Source organism: Manis javanica, chromosome 10, assembly GCF_040802235.1.
Source record: "Manis javanica isolate MJ-LG chromosome 10, MJ_LKY, whole genome shotgun sequence".
In the NCBI taxonomy this organism is placed as follows: Eukaryota; Metazoa; Chordata; class Mammalia; order Pholidota; family Manidae; genus Manis; species Manis javanica.
In genome coordinates, this window is record NC_133165.1 from 56,999,758 (window position 1) to 57,022,212 (window position 22,455).

A 22,455-nucleotide genomic window follows, 5' to 3' on the forward strand; every position below is an offset into this window, starting at 1 on the left:
GAAGTCAGATGACAAGGGAGAATTACAGGTTTGTAAAAACAACAAAACACCCAAAGGACCCTCCTTTTTTTGCCCTTAGAGCCAGCCTCCAGAAGTAGGCGAAAGCCTCAGCTTCTGAATCACAACTGTCAAGTAACTTGCAGGCACAGCACTCCGAGATGCTATTTCGTTTTCATCCCATCAACAAGTGGAGGCTAACCTGTTGAGTGCGGTTAGTCCTTCCTGAGGCAAATGGGCAACTTTGAATCCCCAGATTCTGGGTATTGAAAATAAGAGGCCAGGCCAACTGGACGGCAGTGCTTAGAGGGGAGATGTGGAGACATTGTATTTTCCTCAGCACCAGCTGGAACGCAGTAGGCATCCACTTTCGGTCTGCTTCCAGTGGTCTGCCAGTAACGGAGATTCCACTGGCCAAGTGTGGAGCACCTGCAAGCTCATCTGGGTGGAGGGATGCTGTCTACCATCCATCCTCGTGCTGGAGGAGGCAAGCGTCAAAACATGGGTAACTAGTTCTCAGGCTGGTGTCAGAAACCTGTCAAGACGTCCCCGTGGACAGGTTGCAGGAGCTGGGCATGGACGCAGAAGGCTTCCCTCCACATGGCTCCACACAAGCCACAGTCTGCACTCAGGCAAGGTTCTCTGGCTTCAAGCCCTCTGGTCTACTATTTCCCTATATAATTTAATCCCTTAAAAAAATAGACATTAGGATTCAATCTCTTTTCTTCTGTAACACAGATTAAAGTCCCCTGCTCAAAAAGATAGAATTAAATGGCTCTTTTTTGGCAGGATTATCTTGTCTAAAACATTCCCATTTTAAAAGGCCTTCTCAGTTTGTGACTATCTTCACCAAGCCCAGCTGCACCAAGAGCTTTCTCAAATTCAGGTTCACAGCGTGACTAGGAAAAGCAGGAGGGCGAGCGGAACTGGGCAAGTTGATGAAGACAAACTGAACTGCTTTCATCAGGGACCAGACAATTTGGAGGAAAGGGTGGCTCACAACTAGGAGAAACACGAACTGGCCTTCAGGAGCTCTATTTCTCTTCCTCAACAAAACTGGATGCATTGATTTACTCCATGAATCATGAATCATTTGGAGAAAGATTTCAGTTGAAGTCATGAAACTTAAATCATGAGATTAAAAAAAAAGGCAACTAGAAGGACTGCACTATTCACTCCCTAGTTTTCCAGGTCAGAAAGGAGACGGTGACCTGGCCTGGCCTGAGCAGTAACTCAGATCAGCTATAGGGGTCATAGCATTTTCCTCTCTACATCCAGAGAAGGCGGCGAAAGTGTCCAAGTGTCCTGCACATTTAGGAATGGTAAGACCCTCTCTGTGCTACTGGTCAGCAATTAACAGCACACTTCAGAAACACACTTAAGACCCACACTTGTTATTAGGGCAACAGATTTTTGCTCAAGGCACCAAAGCAATCCAGTGGGAAGGTCTTCTCCAGAATCGGTGCTGGGTTAACCAGATATCCACATGTAATGAAGGGATCTCAACTTCTGCCTCACACCACACACAAAAAAAATTAATTCAAGAAGGACTGCAGACTTACATGTGAGAACTATAAGCTTTCTAGAAGAAAGAGGAAAGAGTATCTTTGCAACTTGGGAGTTTCTTAGAAAGAATAGAGAAAACTTGAAAAACTTGACTTCATCAAAATTAAAAACTTCTCAGTGAGAGATACTGTGAAGAAAATAAGTCGTTAAGAGAGTGGATCCCATGTTCTTATGGTCTTACCATGAAAATGCAACGGCGATTGTGTGACATGACGGCAGCACTGCCTAGCCCTATGGTCATTTCGCAGTGTATGAAGGTATCGATTGAGTCAACACGTTGTACACCTTAAACTTACATTGTGTGTAAATGTCAATTTTATCTCAGTAAGTCTGGAAAAAAAAAAGAAATAAGCAAGCCATAGACTTGGACTAAAATTTTGCAAATCAACTTTTTGACAAAGGACTGATGTCCAGAATATATAAAGAATGCCTACAACTTGATAAAATATAGGCAAGAGAAAAACTGAACAAATAGCCAGTAAGTGTATCATAATTAGTCAGCAGGGAAACACAAAGGAAAACTGCAATGAGAGATGATACACCCACCAGATGTTGCTAAGGAAGAGAGCTACTGGAACTCTCCTGTTGCTGGTGAGGGTACACCTGATACAATTATTCTGGAAGAAGATCTGGAAGGTTCTTATAAAACTAAACATATGCTTATCTTGTCAGCCAGCCATTCCATTTCAGTATTCACCCTCCAAAATGAAATCTTTTGTTCTCTAAAGATTTGTACTATGTTCACAGCAGCTTTATTCATAGTAGCCCAATGGGAAACAGCCTCACTGTCCATTGATTGCAGATGGATAAACACACTGTGGTATATGCATACTTGGCAATAAAAAGGAGTTACTGATACATGCAGTGATATGGATGAATCCCAGGAACATTATGCTGAGTGAAAGGCCTAACACTAGAGAGTGTGTACTTCATGATCCTATTTTCACAAAGTTCTAGAAAAGGTCAGACTAATCTGTGGTTAAGAACATTCAGACTGATGGATGACTGTGGGGTTGAGAATGGGTAAGGGCTGACTGGGAAGAGGCAGAATGGAATGTTTCGGAATGGTGGTGATGTTCTGTATCTCGATAGTTTGGGTTACACTCGTCAGAACTTATCAGGTGGTACACTTAGGATTTGAGCCTTTCACTATAAATCTTATGCCTACTAACCCCCAAATTATAAACAAATACTAAACTCTGGCCAATGACAAGCATGCTGGAGTGTTTGGGATGGGGAGTGCCCTGATTTTTGCAACTTACATAGAAACGCATCAAAAAATAAAATGAATTGATGGATGGACAGAGGGATGGTTGAATGGTTATGGGATACAATCAAATGCAGCACAATGTACAATCTAGGTGGTAAATGGGTATTTACTGAACAATTCTTTCAATTTCTCTGTATGATTCAAATTTTTTCATAGTAAAATGTTGAGGTGGGACAGAGAAGCTAGACCAGTGCAAAGCTATAAATAAGGACAGAGCCCCAGCAACCAATCTCCACCCCAGCTCTGTCTGAATCAAAGAACTACAAAACTACTTGCAGAGAAACATCGAGGACCCCACTTCCATGACTTCCTCTAGGTTTGGCCACAGTATTTAAGAAACCCTGGACCCACACAGCCCCATCATCGTATGCCCCGGGCACTCAATATCAAAAAAGCCACATGCCATTCTAGCGTTTCATGCCCAAAAGCAGCAGCCAGAGAGCCTGTGTGTATATATGGATAGGGGAGCAGGCTGGCCAACCCAGCTTGCCTGTTGTCACTGGATGCACTTTGGAAAATAGGTGTCTGGGCATGTGTGAGGGCTCCACTGGATCATTTAATTCTAGGTGAAACTCCACTTGACTACGCCAATGTCAGCTCCAGCTGATAGAAGCAGATACAACAAGGGTTTCAGATCAAAAGCATAAACCTTCAAACATAACTGCAATTTATTGTGCACTTGTGTGTGCTGGGCATTTGGTGTAATTTCACAGAACTCTCGTGACCAACCAGAGGTTTATTAACCTGACTCAATGAATGCAAAAATGGAGGCTCTGAGAGGCTAAGTAATGTGTCCAAGAACACACAGCTGCAGCTGGGGTGCAAGCAGCTCCATGGGGCTCTGCAGCTCGGAACCTTCCTGAAAGCTCTCCTCCCAGACCAGTGGTGACAGCGGGGGCGGCCTGTGTTTCTGCAGCTTTTGGGCTTCAGGGAACAATGGAGGACAGAGCTCTGTTCCCTCACCCCACTCTGGACTGCACTGTGCAGTGGCTGTTGGGCCACCACACACTCTGCTTTTCCAAGCGAGGTGTGCTCATCAGGCCATGTATATTTTTCATAGGTATATCCCAATCAGTTTTTGGATGGTTTGCCTTCCTGTCTATTATGTTAAAAAGTGTCTGGTACTACCTGAAGGTTTTTAACAACTCAGCAGAGTCCAGCAGTACCCTGTACATCCCCTCCTGTTGACAATGGTCTTTATTAAGGTCTCCCCTGTCCCTGCTCACTTCCCCACTGAGCCCTGAGCAGTGAAACCTCTGTAAGGGGTGGGAATGCCTTCCTGCCAAGTCTGGGTTTATAAAGTCTTGGCTGTCAAACTCTAGAAGGGGAGGAGGGGGGGAGTGTTAAGAGTCTCTTAATTGAGGAAAGTGTCTTACAAATCTGAATTCTCAGAGCACCACGCATTCCGACTTGAGTTTTAAGAGCTCAGATGCAGACCCACCTACACAGCAATTTACCACGGGGCTCAACTACAGCACTGGGCATTTGACTCATTAAGGCAGGTATATAGACTAGAGATTAAACTAAGAAGAAGAAAAATCCACAAACACCAGGTTTATTGACTCACCAGAGCTCTTTAGCAAAGGGTGATCTTGAGAGAAATATATCTTTGCAGAGATCAAATACATCACTCATAAAACAAGAGAAAGGAAAAAATCCAGAATCCTAGGAAAATTTCTTTAATTTTCATCTTTTGGAAATACACTTTTCATTTTTATTTCCATGATACAAAAATGTTAAATATCTAACAATGATCTAAATGAAGTAGATCTACTGAAGTAGATCCAGGAAATTCTGTCACTGTTGTGATCTGTTGCAACAGAGAAAAGGCTGGTACATGTTATAATTTGTCATGACTTAACACACACACACACACGCACACGCCACTTACCCCCAGACAGCCACCCAGAGAATATGACCAGGCTAAGACACAAAAGCTTGAACACAGCACTACATGTACTAACAGAAGTTGACTTTTACTTGTACAGTCTGCCGTGAGAAACTCACATCTTAGGAAAAAGGACTCTAAATATGCCCCAAATGCCAAGGCATATGTTAAGCTCTTTTATGGGTTGACAGTGGTAGACATTTTCCTACTGGAAAAACAAGCTTGAGAGCTTAATATTTTCAGGCAGCTATGGTAGGGAGCAGGAAAGACACAGCCAATTTCTCCACTGGGAGACCGTAACCACATCCTGCGGCCTCCCCCATATCTGAGCACCTGACGATGGACAAGAACCTCTAAACTCCAGATTCATGACTGCAGCACCCAGGAACATTGGCTCTTTCTGTGTATTCCACAGCCTGCATTCCCCGTCAGGTGGATGCTTAAACACACTGATTCATGACAGGGAAGGTTTCACGCGCGCAACAATTAATGAACTGGTTAATAGTGTCCACATTCATGACAGCCTACAGCCACGCTGTCAGCAGACAGTTGACATTAAAAAGGAAGAAAAGAAACAGCCACAAAAATAAAACCTGGGTTTTTTTCAGGAGACATACTTGGTTGCAAACCCCTCCCATACCACATTTCATTAAATTAGATACAGTATGGCTTCCGCACGTGCTGACTGGTTCCTTCCCAGCAACAGCACCAGCGACTTGTGTCACTCAGGCCTTGGTTACCAGGTGTCAGGAACTTCAAAGAGCTTGGCAGAGCTGTTCGAGATGCTTCCTGGCGGGAAAGGACAAAACAAGATAAACAAAGAGAGGCGTGCAGGAGAACAAGATGCCCAGCTCAGAGCAGGGCACCCAGCGCTGGCTGCACAGCCCCACTGGAGCATGTCCACAGCCCAGAGTCTCGTCCACGGAGAGCGGCGCCCAGCAAACGGGGCGATGCCACAGCCAACATCACAGGTAGGATCAGGGAAGTGCTTCCCCATTTGGTGGCCTCTATTAATTTTATACGAGTTAAAATGTGAATGCTGACAATCTCTCAGTAAGCATACATTCTTTGCCAGCCACCATGCTGGGCACTTAATTCCTTTAATCTTCATGGAAGTGCAATGCGGTGGTATCAGTATCCCCATTTTATAGACACAAGAATAGGTTCAGAGAGCCTGGGAAGGGGACCAGTCTCACAGAGCGACTGAGTGAGGCCTCAGGGTTTGGCTCCTTCATGGCAACCAGAGACCTACCACAGTCCCAGGAGACTGGGTTTCCTGTGCCGTGTGCACCGGCACCTAGGTGAGGAATGTCAGGGGCTGGGGGCTTCGGAGTGGAGGGAAGCTGACCAGTGGGGGCTCAGAGGGCCCAAAGGGGCAGGAGAAGCTTGCTGCTTTCCCCGATTTCAGCAACACTGGCTAAGGGCTTTGTGCACTGAAGGGCCTCTTCAGTTACAAACAGTTCCACGTCGCAGTTTGAAGCCCTTTCCCCATTCACGCCACCTTCTGCAGCAGCCCAGCTGGGCCTGGACTGCCAATGTTAGGAGCCTAGTGAATGGGAAGTGAGTCAGGAAGAGCGTGTGCATAGTGGAAAGTGTGGCAGACTGAGTGCTACCGCAGCAGTGGGGTCAACGTGTGATTTAAGCCATAAAGCAAGGTTGTCAGGGAAAACCAGCAAAGCCAACCCCGACTGCCAGGGCTCCAAGATTTCAGAAGGGAACAGGTTTTTCATGCCTAAAATGGAGAAGAAGGGCCTGTTAAAAATGGAGGGGTGCAGATCCCATGTAGCAGAAAACCCCTCTGCTAAGAGTGGCTGCTGTCAATGACATGCCTAAAGAGAACTAGGTCTAAACGCATGAAAAAACCTGGGATTTTCTGCTAAAATGAGAACTCCCACTTCTGATCACTTCTTGAGATCAAGTCCAGAGAGGCAGGATCAGGAGATCAGGAGGGGTACGTCGCAGTCTTCCCCTGGGTCTCATCGCTGTGTTGAACATGCACATCTTGAGACTCCAATAAAGACTGTAAGACTACTTCTGAGAAGTGGAGATGCTATCCATAGGACGCAATCCATGGGACAGAGTCACACGATCCAGTTAGAAAAGGAATAAAGATTACTAAAAACAAAAGACAAACACTCTCCTCCCCAGAACAAGTACTGCAGATGGCCCACGATGATACAACTAGCCTGACCTTGTCAGTCGCCCATTCATGTAAGACCTAAACGTACGAAGGAAAACAAACATCCATAGGCACTTTTATAATTCACCTATCACATTACAATAGCCAATTAGCCATTATGAAGGTAAAAGGCATGTGGGGAGATGAAGTAAATTAAACTAGCTGAGAGGAAAAATAGCTAAGCAGCTAAAATCCACTGCATTGTCATACTTACAAAAGCACCTGCCGTGAGCTGGACGGGACACGTGTGAGTATGGTCGCATGCCATCAAGCACAAAGGAAGTGACTGTGAAGAGCTAGTGAGAAATAATGGAATATGCAAATATGCTCTGGAGTGAGGCAAGTCAGGTCTGAGCATTTTACTTGGTGTATGAATTTGGACAACTCTTCCTGACCCATCTACAAGATGGACTGAATACTACTTTCTGCCTCATTAGATCTCTGTGATACAGCAAAGTCCCTGGCACATGACAGGTTTTTAATGCATGAGGTCCCTTCCCCTTATCAATAAGGTAGGCCAACACTGATTATGGTTGTTCCCCAGGAAAGCCTGCAACTTTCACTACCTAAAACAGGCAGCTGCTGACCAAGAATGATGTGTACAGAGGAACCCAAACTTTAGGAACCATCTAAAGGAGACCCAGACCAGAAGGAAGCTGGAAGTCACTACAAGTGTTTCATCCACCACTTTTCAAAAAGGATCAGAATCAAAGCTAGAAGGTAAGGAGCTATGGGAACTCATTTTCACAGCCCTGCTTGCTAAAGTACAAAGAAATATTCAGGAACAATTTTTCTTTTTAAACAGATACTTAAGGACCTCTGACTCCTGCTAGGATAGACTTACCTCAATACAAACTTTGCATCATATGCAAAGATTAACTTAAAATGAACTGTACATATAAATGTAAAACCTAAAACTATAAAACTTCTAGAAGAAAACACAGGGAATATCTTTGCAATCTTGAATCAAGGAAAGATTTCTTAGATATGACACCAGAGGCATAACCCAAGAAAAAAACTGATGAGTTGGGTTTCATTAAAATTTAAAACTTCTTTTTGAAAGACACTGTTAAGAGAAGGAAAAGAAAAGCCATCAAGTATGGAAGAATTTGCAAAATACCCAAAAGGACTTGTATCCAGAATATATAAACAACTCTCAAAACTCAGTAAGAACAAAACAAACATCCCAAAGGAAAAATGGGCAAAAGATTTCAACAGACATTTCACCAAAGAAGAGATTTAGAGAGCAAATAATCACATAAAGAGATACTTAACATCATCAGTCATTAGGGAAATTAAAATCAAAGCCGTAATGACTTCCCTACATACCCACTAGAAGGGCTAAAAAGGCTAATGCCAGCGCTGGTAGAGGTGCAGAGCCACGGGACCCTCAGACCCAGCTGGTGGGAATGCAAAATGACACAGCCACCTCGAAAAACATGTGCCCATTTTGTATAAAGTCAAACATACATTTACCACACGAGCTGAAAATTCTACTCTTAGATGTATACCCCAAAGAAATGAAAACCTTTTTCATACAAAACCCTGTATGCAAACACTTCCAGCAGCTTGATTCTTAGTTGCTACAAACTGGTAACAACCTAAATGTCAACTGACAAAATAAACAAATAGCAGTATATCTATAAACAGAAACTCCCCAGCTGTAAGAAGGAATGAATCAGGGATACTTGCCACACACAAATCAACCTCAAATAATACATTGTGCTCACTGAAAGGAGCTGAATGAAGGATTCAAAAAGTTACCTACTGCATGAGTCCATGTATATGACTTTCTGAAAGAGGCAAATTTACAGGGATAGAAAGTAGACTGGTGGTTGCCAGGATCTAAGGGTGGATGGAAGGAGGGACTGACTACAAAGGAATGACTGCACTATTCTCTATCTTGATCACAGTGATGGTTCTATGACCTTACACATTTGTCAAAACTCATCAAACTGTACACCTAAAAGTGATGACTTTTATTGCACATAAGTTGTATCTTAATAAAGCCGACCTTGCAAAAGATACTAGGAATGTTGTTAAAAAAAAAAAAGCACAAAATTTTAATATAGAATATTTTGCTGATAATTAAAAATATTTGACCAAGAGTTTTTTCTAAGGGGGTAAAAATGGGATATTAAGTTGAATATGGTGTATGATATCAACTATCCACAAAAATGATAAGCAAAGTAACGACACTGGTTAACAGCATCAAGTAACTGTGGGGTTTAATTTTCTTCCTTCTCTTTTTCTTCAGTCGACAGATTTTCATAGTGAGCACATTGTTTTTATTAACAAAGCAAATTAAGAAGTGGTAAATACAAAAGGTGATTGCTTCTGGCTTACTCACTTTTCATCTGACTGGAGTTGAAAGTGGGGAAACTGAGGGGTGAGACATCTCTTTCCTCCTGGGAATCCAGAACGGACTCTCAGACACTACATGGCGCATTGGAAACCTGCCAGCATGTCATTTTCGAGAGTGGAATTCTGCATGCAGAAAGATCCTTCGGGTGGGTGCCACACACAAGTTTTTAACTAGGAAATGCTCCCAAGGGCCTGTTGATGGGGTGGTTTTCCACACGAAGAAGGCAGAGCCCCACCTGGACAGCCTAGGAGAGCCCGAGAGGAATGTCAACAGGAACAGGAGGGCACAGATATGCACTGAGTATATGGCCCCACAGCACAGATACACCTCCCCTGCCACCTTTGGGCTGTAAACCATGTTTTAATTGACTGATTAAAATACTCTCTGGGAGGTGGCTGGACTTCTCTAGGCTGTTTGCTCAGGTGACCGACAGCAGCAACTGAAGGTCTAGCTTCTGACTGTGAGGAGACCTATAGTTGCATGAGGAAACTTCTGCTTTAAGTTTTTTTATACTGTAACCCTAAGGGCAAAGCTTGAAAAATCCAGCAGATTAGTCAAGACTCCAATAAAACTCACAGTTCTTGGCAAACATTTAAAGGTCTAATGTGTTGTGTTTCAAATGTAAGGGGGAAAAAGACTTGGAAGAACTTCTCTATTACATGACGAAAAATCACCAGAAGTCAGTGTTTCTGGGCACCGCTCCGTGAATGCTGTCTAGCAGGGCACTGACGGACCTCTAGCTACTGGCCTGTCTGTCAGCATTTGGGAATGGCCAGCTGAGCCAGCATCAGGCCACTGGACCACTATTAATTTACTCAGCAAAATCAAGTGAAAACCCATCCATTAAACAGTGTCTGGGGAGCATTTCCTAGAGAGTGTTTATTCCAGCATAAATGGCATGCAGAACTGTTCTCCTCTACATACCAACTGTGACTATGCCTTGAATTCCCCAGAGCAAACTAAATAGCAATGCCAATCTCCACTCATCATAATTATAAAAGGAGGGGGCTTACATTATACGTTTGCTTCCTGAAATTAGGACAGAAACAACAGTGAAAAGTATTTAACTGAGCACATAATATATATATATGAAAAGCTCCCAAAGAAGAATGGTTGCTTAGATTTGTATCACATGACTTCATCACAAGAAGTCTAGGTTGGTAACTGTGACCTAGAACAGCTGCCAGAAATCACCTTTGTAAAGAATGCTTTGCTTCCTCTAAAGTTTGGATAAAATGTGAGTTCTGAGTCAGACAGCCCTCCCCACTGCCCCCAACACCAGCTATACTTGTCTCTTCAAGCTTCTAATCCTTTGTGCCTCAGTTTCCTCTCTATACATTGGAAATGTTATCTATACCTTACTGGGTTTTTTAAGGACTAGACAATAAAGGATGTTGCTAGTACTCTAAAAACAGTAATTTATTCTGCAATTTAAATCACTTCGTTATCTAGGAAGGGGTCTGGTGCTTAACTTCATAGTGTACCTTAGATAGTAAGATATATAACTAAGAAAAATGACAGTTTGTGTGGGATTTACTGAGCATCAGTTGTCCCAGGATTGCTACAGTACATGATAATCTATGGTCCCACTTTTTGCTACTTCCTCCTTAGAAAACAGAGAATGAACTACTGTAGAGAGAACACTGCCTTGTACATTTTCCATGCCCTCAATGACAGGCGCCCAACACACCTTACTGTATCATCTGAATACCTGTCAAGATCCTCTCCCCAGTGGGAGGGCTCAGACATGATGCCTCAGAACCTGTCTCTGTAGGACAGACTCAGCCACACTGTATCAAACACACTGACAGTTCCCGCCAATGCCCCGACTAGGCCTCATGGCTCCTGGTACGCTCTGAACCTTTGAGAATTTAACACAGACCCTTCACAGGGTGTGAACTTTTACTGTCAACTCAATAGAGGACCTTAGTACAGTAACCAATCAAAATTTGTTGATTCAACAGGTCAGTACCTCATATCTTGACCTACATCCTGCTGATACTATTTAGACAAAATGATTAAAACAAACCAGCTAAAAAAGGATCCATTAGACTCCCAGTCTTGTGCTGTCAGAAGGTCTTACTCAGTGAATGGTGCTCCAGAAAAAAGCCCAATTCTCTCTGATTCCGTTCAAAGTTCTCTGATTCAATTCAAAGTTGTCAAGATGTTTCTCTCTCTCTTTTTTAGTAGGACTGACAAAGAAGTACAAAATCGATTATTTTTTTAGCTCAAATCTCGTGGCACTGACAGCTTTACTGTCAATGGGAGAAAAAAAAAACTATTTTAATGATGGTATTATAAATTCAAAACCCCAAATAACTCATAGAAAGTTTTCACTTAAAATGATGAAGGGTTATAAAAGGAGCTAATCTATTAATGTAGTCTATTATTAAGTATTTTAATTTTATTACCTTCCAGATTATACTGAGATAGAAGGGGAGAAAAAACATGATCTCTTGTTCCTGAGAAGTAACATAAGCTGAAAAATTCAAAAGAGAATGAGATATAAAGGAAAGGAATATAGAGGGGGGGCCCTCTCCCTAATCATGCTCCAAGTGATCTCAAAAAATCATGTTAACATTTAATATTTAACATTTGTTGAGCAGGTGCAATGTGACTATGGTAACAAGGTATTACAGATGAAGACTAAGTATGTTGCAGATTTAAAAAGTCTCCAATACATAATTCAGGGAAAGAAAGGCAAGTAAAGGGAGACACCCAGATTTAGACAGCTAAAATATGCAATCCAGGCTTCAAACAAGAGTTTTAGATTTCAGTTAAAGTCAAGCTTCAGCATAATGTATAAGAAGCATATGCAAAGTTTTTGCTGCTTCTTTGATTTCATTAATAGCAACTCCCTACAGTCAGATAGGGTCACGTGCAAAAAGAGGAATTAATTGAAACAGTCAATTTTTAGACTGGGTCTGAATCAAGTTTCACGGCTTTGCTACTTTCCATTGATGTCATTCTTGGTTCTGCTGGCCGGGGCAACTGTCCTGATGTGAGATAAAGCAGAGAATAATCGGGGCTAGCTCAGCGGCCCTCTTATCCCCAGTAGGCAACACAACTGTGTATAAGAGCACGGGCTTTCTTACAAGACAGACTTGAGAGCTCCATGACCTTGGGCAAGTCATGTAACCCTTTAAGCCTCCTTTCTCTTCATTGCAAAATGGACCATGGTGACATCACCTCAGAGATTTAAATGAAAGAATTTCTGTTGAGCATGAAGTGCTATGCTGGACCTTTTGCAAGTGCTCAGTCTGTGGCTATAAATTCTGTCACTGTGGCTGCTGTTGACCAGGTGATGGCTCAATCTCCCGAGCAGAGAACAGGCCTGCTGACAAGCAAGCACCTCCACACCTTGCACTCCGGCACTTTGAGTCTGTGCATGAGGGGCTGGGTGAGGCCACGGACCCTCCACAGCACATGTGGGTGATGGAGAGCACGTGGGATTCAGCTTCAGGCAGGCCTGGGCCCACCTTCTGGCCTGGCTTACTAGCTGCGTGGATCTGCATTATGTTTGTTGACCTCTCTGGGCCCTGACACCTGCATTACGAGAACAAAGATGCTAACTCCCTATTGTAAGAATGGCATTAAATAAGGAGAGAAAAGGCTCCCACTCCAGTGCCTCACACTGAGTAGGTTCTCAACATGTGTTCATTTCCTGTTTCCTTTGCTCCTTATGTAATTCTGCTTCTGAGAAAAATTCAGGCTGCCTGGGTTTTGCTGGGAACAGTGAAAACTCTGCCACTGAAAATAACATGTGTAGGAAGAGGCTTCTGTACAAATTTAAATGCACGTTTAAAATACCGTGGCTACTTCAAACACATCAGCAAACCCTCTGAACCATGGAGGAAAGAGAGATTACCAAAATGGACTAATCATCTTTAACAAGGAGGCCTGTGCCAAGCCTTCCTCTTTCAAGAGCCAGGGCTTTTTTGGGATTCTCAAATTAAATCAATCCTAAATACATCTGGTCCCATGGTAGACTACCGCAGTCCCCCCTTTCTTCTTAGGGGATATGTTCCAAGACCCCCAGTACATGCCTGAAACTGTAGATAGTACCAAACTCTACATATACTATGTTTTTTCTACATATTATATATCTATGATAAAGTTTAATTTATAAGCTTGGCATAGGAAGAGATTAATAACAATAATAAAATAGAACAATTATAGCAAGTATACAAATACACTGTAATAAAAGGTATGTGACTGTGGTCTTTTACTCAAAATACCTTATTGTACTATACTCACCCTTCTCATGATGATGTGAGATGGCAAAATGCCTGTGTGGTGGGACGGAGCGAGGGGAATGATGCAGGCATTGGGTGTGGTGTTAGGATACTATCGACCTGACAGCATGCCAGGAGGAGGATCACCTGCTTCCAGATGGGGCTGGCTATGGACAACAGAAGCTATAGGTAAGGGGACTACTGTACATAGACTTTGCCTCCAACTGAAGCCCTGCGATAATTTCTCCCCCACATACGAGTTCCTAGAGCATTAAAGAGTACATGACTCAAGAATTTTAGTGAGATCTAATACAAACCTGCTGGAGAAAGGTCCTTCTTCATTCTTTTTAATTTCTTGGCTTTTTTCCTTCCCTCTGAGAGTGCTTCTGCGCAGGAATCTGCCTGCTCAGGCTCAGTGTCAGAAATCTCCCCTGTTTCCCTGGCTTCTGGGCCAGTTTCTGTTTGAGTGGGACTCAGATTTCTCTTCCTTACTGTGCTGGTGGCCGTAAGACTGAAATGCAAACAGTGGAACAATGTGAAGATTAACAGGAAGACTAGCCTATAAAAATATTTTTATACTCTTAATTCTAGTAACACTTAACTGATCAATATGAGCAGCTGTCACCTATAAGTGAAAGTTAAAGACCTTATAATGAACTGAATTCTACAAGTTTACCCAGATAAGCTTATTCAGAAGCAGGTTCTATATTATGCTTGTGTACAGATATATACAAATCTAAACTGTTCTTTGTGCTAAAAAAACAAAATTTTAAAGAAAATTCCCTCTCTCTCTTGGTAGAGCTCTATAACAGAAGAGTAGAATAGAATAGTAGAGCTGCTGTAATGCAATAATGGTTGTGATGACATCAAATCAGAAGATAGCATCAGGGACTTCATAACTACCTGATGGGTTGAGAGCAGAACAAGAGCTGTTGAGTGTTTCGGCTGTCACACTGCCTGTGCATTTAAATTCACTTACAGGGCATATCCCATCTTCACATAATTCTCTTCTATTGAAAAAAGGTGACTTGTCAAATTTATAATTAAACCTGGCTTTATTTTCAAAGCTTTTTTGGATTTGACATGTTGAATTAAATCAGATTACATGTCCTGGTTTTTCCTTAAGAAAAATACAGTCCCTGAAATATAACTTAACAAAAACAGAGACCACATGGTCAGTGTGAGTCCTATCTCCTCTAAATGGTTCAATGGTTCTTATAAATAGATTTTTTATTATAGCCCCCAAGTTATGAGAAGCATAAAAAAAAATCAAGTCATTCCACTTAAGAGAGGCTAGTCAAGTAAAGAGAGGGGGGCAGAGATGGGGAGAGAAGAGAATGCAAGCATATTCCTATTTAAGCCTTCCCTAGTAAGTGAATACTTTAAATGATACATATAAACAACTCTGGCTACCGGATTATTCAAGTTCTTCCATGTCACTCCTGCACTCACATCTTCTCTGTATTTTACAGTTGTTCACTCATATGAAGAAGAATAAATTGCTTCCCTGGTGGTTCTTAGAAGCCACAGGGAATGGAACAGGGCTCAGAGCACATGACTCTCAGTCCAGCTGGCTTTCCATTTGTCCTCTTTTTTCCATCTATTATTTGCAGCTTTCTGAAGCATCTCTTTTATTGAGAGGATGTGGAGAAAAAGGGGATATCAATGGTAATATTTGGAGGAGTTATTAAAAATTCATGTTAAATTAATGTTTAAAAACTGATTAACTCCTTAGAAAGGTTTTTTTTAAAGACTAAAAAAATTTGGTTGGTTTCTGAAAATTCAGGAAGGTAAGAAAACAGCAAGGACCCACTCTTCCATCACAAAAGGGGAAGAGACCAAAAATTCCTCTAAGCTCTAAATCCTGGAACCCGGTTGCCTCTGAGACATATAAATGTTTAATGAAAACTCAGCTGGAATTATCAGCATTAAAAATACTTCAAGAAATATAAAGTCCAGAAATAGCCCCAAATGCAAACAGAAACCTAGTGAACAATAAAGGTGGTGTCTCAAATTACCTGGACAAAGATGGGTTGAAAAAAAAAAAGTGTTGGGACAACTGAAAAAGGATAAATTAGACTCATTCCTCACACCATACAGAAGAATAAAACCAAATGGATTAAATACCTGCATGAAAAAACTGCATCCATACAATACTAGAAGGGGTGAATTCCTCCAAAACCCGGTGTAGAAAGGCTCTCTTACTATAACTCACAATTCAGATGTAATGAAAAGCTTATAAATTTCACCTTGTAAAAATAAAAATCTTTCGCATGGCAACATATAAGCAAAGTAAAAAAATGAAATTGACAAGCCAGGAGAAAATACTGTTAACCTATATCACAGCTACAAATAACTAAGTATACAAATAAATGTCAAATAACTGAAGAGGGGAAAAAAAAAGACCCAAAAATTCTATAGAAAAATGGGCAAAGCTATGAACTCACTCTTATGGAAAGGAATGTAGCAATATCCAACAAAATTACATATTCATTTAGTCTCTGTGCCAGCAATTCCACTTCTAGGAACTTAGAAGGCACACTGCCAAGAATGCAAAACTACATATGCACATGGTTTTTTATTGCAGCTTTATTTGTAATTATAAAACACTGTCAAGTACCTAAATGTCTAAGCATAGGAAATAGGTTAAATAAACTATGGTACATGTAACCAATGAAGTACTAAGCAGTTAGAAGAGAGAAGATGTCGAAGAACTGACATGGAATGATTTCCAGTGAAAAAAGCGAAGCACAGAAGAGCAATTTATGAACCCAGTATCGCAGTCTTGGGTGGGGTGTGGGAAGAATTGTGAAACAAATCCTGAACTCTTTAGTGGGTTTGCACCTGCAGTTGAAGGAGTGAAGCAATTCTGAAAATACTTAGAAGCATTGTAGTACTGAGCGAATCAGTAAATGTGCTGATGCTGCTGGGAGACAGACATACAAATACTGGAATGGGGGAAGGCAAGGAAGGGCCCATGAGGATGGAATGGAATTGGGTGTTAAGAGTTTGGGCTTGTGGTTTCTAAAATAAATATGTGTGTATGTGCATATTTATGCATATGCATGGCATAGATGCATGGGCATGTATGTATATATATCCATGCATGTATTTTCCAGCTCTGTCCACTGAAAGGTCCTAGAAGCAAAGAAACCCCAACAGCAATGAGCACATCTAGTGTTCAGATCTTAATTTCTAATATCATACCCCACTAAAACAACCAGGCTCCTCAAAGAAGTGGCTGATCTTATGGTTGGGGTAAAGGAGGTACAAAATGAGTCTGGAACATCTCACAATACCAGAAAGTAGGAAACTGATCAAGAAATGATAGGGCATGCCACAGAGACATAGGAACCAGTTGGAAAAGGCCCCCACTGGCCAGATATTTGAGCACAAAAATAATTAAAGGGCAATAATAATTCTAAACCACTGAAAAAACAGCAATCCATGGCTTTACATCAATATGTAAAGCTGCGACTTAGAGCTCAGTGCAAATCCTACCTATGCAACCATCATACGAAGAATGGTTGAGGAAAAATCATCAACAGATGCTGAATCTGGGGAGCTATTCTGATGAAGAGTAGGCTATTTGCATGGTCTTAAAGTCAGAGACCAACACCCTGAGAAGGACACATCACTTACGTAGTATTCTGGTCAAGACTGTACAATATGAATGCATAGAAACATCAGAAAAACCCAAATGAAAATCAGAAAATCAGTTTATTGAAAAAAATGTATATGGAGGGACTGGTGTTCTTCAAAAATGTCAGTCACTGATTGAGAGACAAGAAAACTAGATGCAACACCATTATCAGAGAATGGATCTCACACTGGAGGGGAAAGGCCATAAAGATAATGTTGGATTAAATAAAGAACCGGGATATGAACAGTAGATCTGAGTGCAATGTTAAATGACTGAGGCTGATAACTGTACTACAGTTGTGTAAGAATATATCCTATCTCAGAGTATTTAGGGATAAAGGACCATGAGGCATCTAACTTCTTCTCAGATGGTTCAGAAAAAAGTAAGTGCGTTGAGGGGGTGGGAGGAGATGGAGCAAAAAAGGGAGAGGGAGAGAGAAAGAATACAATACAGAATGGTGTGAGCAAGCAGATGAGGGAGGGAGGAAGAGAGGGCATGTGCTCGAAGCAGAAAACTAAGAGCAAAATAATAACAACAGATGTGTCTGGATAAAGAGTACAGGGGTGTTCTTTGTAATATCTGTGTGGCTTTTTTAAAGTTTCAAGTCTTTTCCAAGTTAAAATGAAAAAAAGAGAATTACTGGAGATACCTGAGAAGCATGATGTATAACAAAGAAAAGTGAATCTCCCTGAGGGATATATTCTGATGTCCAGCGTGACATGATGTAGGACTTACGTGTACGTGCTTAAACATGACGAATAAATGTACCATCAACCAGAAATACACAGAAAGCTGCCTGGACCCTTAGCACGACGACCCACCTGACACAGCTGAGCCGCCGGGCTCACCTCCTCGGTCAGCCTTGGTCTTCTTCTACAACGCCCTGGCCGTGCTGCCTCAGCAGCTCACCTCCCATAACCACTCTTACACGGAGCTACTGTGCACTCACACCGCCTCCTTCATTCCACCCCAGCTGCCACTATTCCAGTTCTTTCCTCACCTACAGCCACTATGGACCCTTCCTATCTTGCCCATAGACTCTGAAAATAGGACCCAATCGATCAATCCCTTCCTCTCCTCTTTCTAGCCTTCCTTTCCCTTCAAATCCGTTTCTTCCAATGGTGCCAAACTTCTTCCTAAAGGGCATCTGATCAACATATCCCCAGCTCGAAAACTTCTATGCTCGCCACTAAAACTTGTATTTAGCTGCACAGCACAGCAACCAGGACCCTCTGCCATCTGGGTCCCAGTCTGCTTTTCCAGCCTTGTCTTCCATAAGGCAGTCAGCTGCCAGGCGGTTTATGTTCACCTTAGTGAACCCCACTGCAAGCACTCTTCCACAGATCCACTGTCCCAGCAGCATACCTATTTAGCTTCTTAGCATACATCCTATTTTCCCCATTTCAGTGTTGCTGTTTGTGTCAAGACGCTCCCACCCATCTCCTGCTCAAATACCACTAGCCTCCAAGAATGCTTCCCGATTTCTTAGTATTTGCTTCCTTGCAAGCTTGTATAACATTATCTGAAGGGGCTTTTAAGTAATCCATCCTTATTATTTATAATACACAAAAATTGGGAAGAGTGCACATGTCTATCAGCAGGAGAAAGGCTAAACTGTGGAACAAGTATACAATGAAGTAACAGTTCAGCATAAAACAATAAGGAACTACTGATATATACAACAACATGGAGGAATCTCAAAAACATTCTAAGTGAATAAAGCCTTCACATAGAAGAGTGGGTATTTCACAATTCCATTTATATGGAATTCCAGAAAAGGCTAAACTATGGAGTAAAAATTCAGCAGTGGAGGTGGTGCTGGGGGGCAGACAGAGATTGGCCGGGGGAACCTGAGGACCTTTTCTGGGGTGACTCTAATGCGCTCTACTTTTAGAGGGGTACACTTGTGCCCAGACTCGTACCTCAACATTAGGTGGACCCTACAAGGATGGGGATGGACTTTAATTTTGGCATTAATTGCAAATGATGATTTCGTAGATATTTTCTGGTATACCTTATTTTTATCCTAACCATAGGTTACTGTGCTATTTTTGGCCAGCAAGGCCCATGAATCTGTAATGTTCCTCTTCACAAACATCTGAGAGTCTACAATGCATCAGGAACTATGCTAGAATTTTGGCTCTGAAAGGTTCTCGTTTTTATACAAATTTTAAACATTTTCCCAATTAATTTACAAACATATATCTTAGGTCTTAATCTGTAGTCTCTGCTCTCAAATAAGAATCCTTTGCTTCTTAAAAAGGGCTATTGTTTATTGAACAACTTGCCTGAGAAATCTCAGGTATGTGTGAAATTAACACCTTTCATATGCTTAAATACATGTACATATAATATCCATACCAACATAAAATTTTCTCAACCATCACTCTCTAATAAAAATAACAGCTGTGATTATATCCCATCTACCTTTATGGATGGATTTTTAAAGGTCAAAAGTCAAAATGAAAACCAGGCAAAACCACCTCCCATTAGTCTGAGCTCATTTTGCATGCAGAATTATGATGCACAAGGTGAGCTAGTTTATAATGAATATGAAGTGCACACTTAAATCCTCCAAAGAAGTGGTAATTAATTAAGAAATAAAATGTTGAGACATAACTTGGTATATCAAAACTGAACATTAAACCTTGATCAGCATTTATATGGGAGATACAAACAGTAAGCCACACTAGTTACAATAGCTATTAGGTCAAACTTGGAATTCTGGTGTAAGTTATTATTAACAATGGGGCAACTACAAATCAAATTTGTGAGGGTGAATATCTCCATTAACTTCCTCCTTTCAATAGAAAAAAATGCCAAAAGAAGGGTCATGTTTACAAGTTCCTACCAATATCTTTTTCTGTAAAACCAGAAAAATCTGGCTGCTCCATGAAATACTTTTCCTCTTTATTTTAATCTGAGTATCATTTACATGCAATGAAATTCACTCAGTTTAAGTGCACAGTGTGGTTGATTTTTAGAATTGCATAGAACCATGGGAGCAAATACAGCAATCAAGATCCAGAACAGTTCCCTTTCTCTACAAGGATTCCTTGTGTTACTTTGTACTCAATTGCATTCCCAGGAACCATCAATCTGCCTGTAGTCCTTATACCGCTGCCTTTTCTAGATGTTCACAAGGATGAAATCACACAGAATTTAATCTTTTGTGTTTGACTCTTTCACACAGCATAGTACCCTGAGAACCAACCACACAGCTGGAAGTATTAGTAGTTTATTTCTTTTATTACTGAGTAGTATTATTTCATAGTATCACTGTAGCATTAGTTGATGGATATTTGGGCTGCTTCCAACATTTTGCTATTATAAATAATAATACTATAAACATTCATGTAAAGTCTTTTCTGACCCTTTAAATATCATGGTAAAATACACACAACAGCAGGAGAAGCCAAGATGGCAGTGTGAGTAAGGCAGCAGAAATCTCCTCCCAAAACCATATATATTTTTGAAAATACAACAAATACAACTATTCCTAAGAGAGAGACCAGTGGATACAGTACAATAGCCAGGCTACATCTCTATCTGCGAGAACCCAGCATTACACGAAGGGGGTAAGATACAAGCTGCAACTCGGCAGGACCCAAGGCTCCCCCCACCCCAGCTCCCTGGCAGGAGGAAAGGAGTCAGAGCGGGGAGGGAGTGAAAGCCCAGAACTGCTGAAGAACCAGCTCTAGTAATCCACACTGGGAGCACAGACACACAATGCACGGTATGCTGGATATTAGAGAAACTGAAAAGCAAAATCTGAGAGCAGGTCCCTGTAACCGGCTCCCCTGGGACAAAAGAAAAGAGAGTGCTTTTTGAAAGTCTTAAAGGGACAGGGACTGCACAGCTGGATGGAATCGTCCCGGCACATGCAGCCAGCAGCTGGGAATCTCACGGAACTCCTCGCGCCCTAACCCACTGGGCAGCAGTGCAGCTCTGAAGCCCCTCACAGCAATAAGCAGCCTGCCAGTCATTCCCCCTGGCTGATGCGGCCCCCGACACAGCAGCCCAGTAGCTTGAGAGTGGGCATGCGAGCTGGCAGTGGAGAAGCCAGGGAGCAGTGGCGCATGCCTGTGGTGGCAGCAATGCAGCCCGGGAGCAGCTGCACCCCCAACAGCTGCCCAGAATCTCCTCCCGGCGTGCAGCTACCTGAGCCAGACCCAAAGGCCACCGCCAGCATGCAGCTTCCAGGGGCAGGCAGAGAGGTGCCGCTCTCGCAGGAGAGCACACCCAGCTCACCTGCCATTCCCCACAGGGCTCTGGGATACCCTGACGGTGACTCCGCCCATGGCAACTTCGGGGATTAACCTGGAGGCTGCTCCAGGAGTGCGGGTAACCGACACAGGCAGTAGAGAAGGGCAGGGCGACCAGCAAACAGGAGAGGACTTTGTTCTCCCAGCTGACAAACACGCTACCTGCCTACAGCTACCTCTATCACCATGAAAAGGTAAAAGAATTTGGTCCAGTCCAGAATTACCCAGAGAACTACTCCCGAGAGAGGGCCTGGGGAGATAGATATAACCAATCTTCCTGAAAAAGAATTCAAAATAAACGTCATAACCATGATGATGGACCTGCAGAGAAATATGTAAGAGCTAAAGGAGCAAGTAGGGAGGGAGAATACAGAAATAAAACAATCTCTGAAAGGACTTATGAGCAGACTGGATGAGGTGCAAGAGGTGGTTAAAGCAATAGAAATCAGAGAACAGGAACACAGAGAAGCTGAGGCAGAGAGAGATAAAACAATCTCCAGAAATGAAAGAATATTAAGAGAACTGTGTGACCAATCCAAATGGAACAACATTCGCATTATAGGAGTACCAGAAGAAGAAGAAAGAGAAAAAGGGATACACAGTGTCTTAGAAGAAATAATTGCTGAAAATTTCCCCAAACTGGGGGAGGAAATAGTCTCTTAGACCACCGAGGCCCACAGATCTCCCAACACAAGGGACCCAAGGAGGACAACACCAAGGCATATAATAATTAAAATGGCAAAGATCAAAGACAAGGACTGAGTATTAAAGGCAGCCAGAGAGAGAAAAAAGGTCACCTACAAAGGAAAACCCATCAGGCTATCATCAGACTTCTCAACAGAAACCTTACAGGTGAGAAGAGAACGGCATGATATATTTAATGCAATGAAACAGAAGGGCCTTGAACCAAGGATACTGTATCAGCACGATTATCATTTAAATATGAAGGAGGGATTAAACAATTCCCAGACCAACAAAAGTTGAGGGAATTTGCCACCCATAAACCACTTCTACAGGATATTTTACAGGGACTGCACTAGATGGGAG

The 22,455-nt window shown here is 42.1% G+C and overlaps 1 protein-coding gene across 4 annotated transcripts in view; it reads right to left on the reverse strand.

Annotated features, from left to right (window-relative positions):
- Nucleotides 1–4,496: 4,496 nt before the first annotated feature.
- The window catches only part of PARN (poly(A)-specific ribonuclease), a 161,261-nt gene continuing 143,302 nt past the window's right edge, over nucleotides 4,497–22,455 (reverse strand). For 3 of the 4 annotated variants that reach the window (XM_036992122.2, XM_036992124.2, XM_036992121.2), the window contains 3 exons: nucleotides 13,818–14,011; nucleotides 13,523–13,667; nucleotides 4,497–5,510 (listed from right to left, as the gene is read on the reverse strand). In XM_036992122.2, the coding sequence (XP_036848017.1) occupies nucleotides 13,528–13,667; nucleotides 13,818–14,011 (334 nt within the window). In that variant the 3' untranslated portion in view covers nucleotides 4,497–5,510; nucleotides 13,523–13,527. The remainder of the gene's footprint in view (nucleotides 5,511–13,522; nucleotides 13,668–13,817; nucleotides 14,012–22,455) is intronic. The other variant, XM_036992123.2, reaches the window with a different exon arrangement.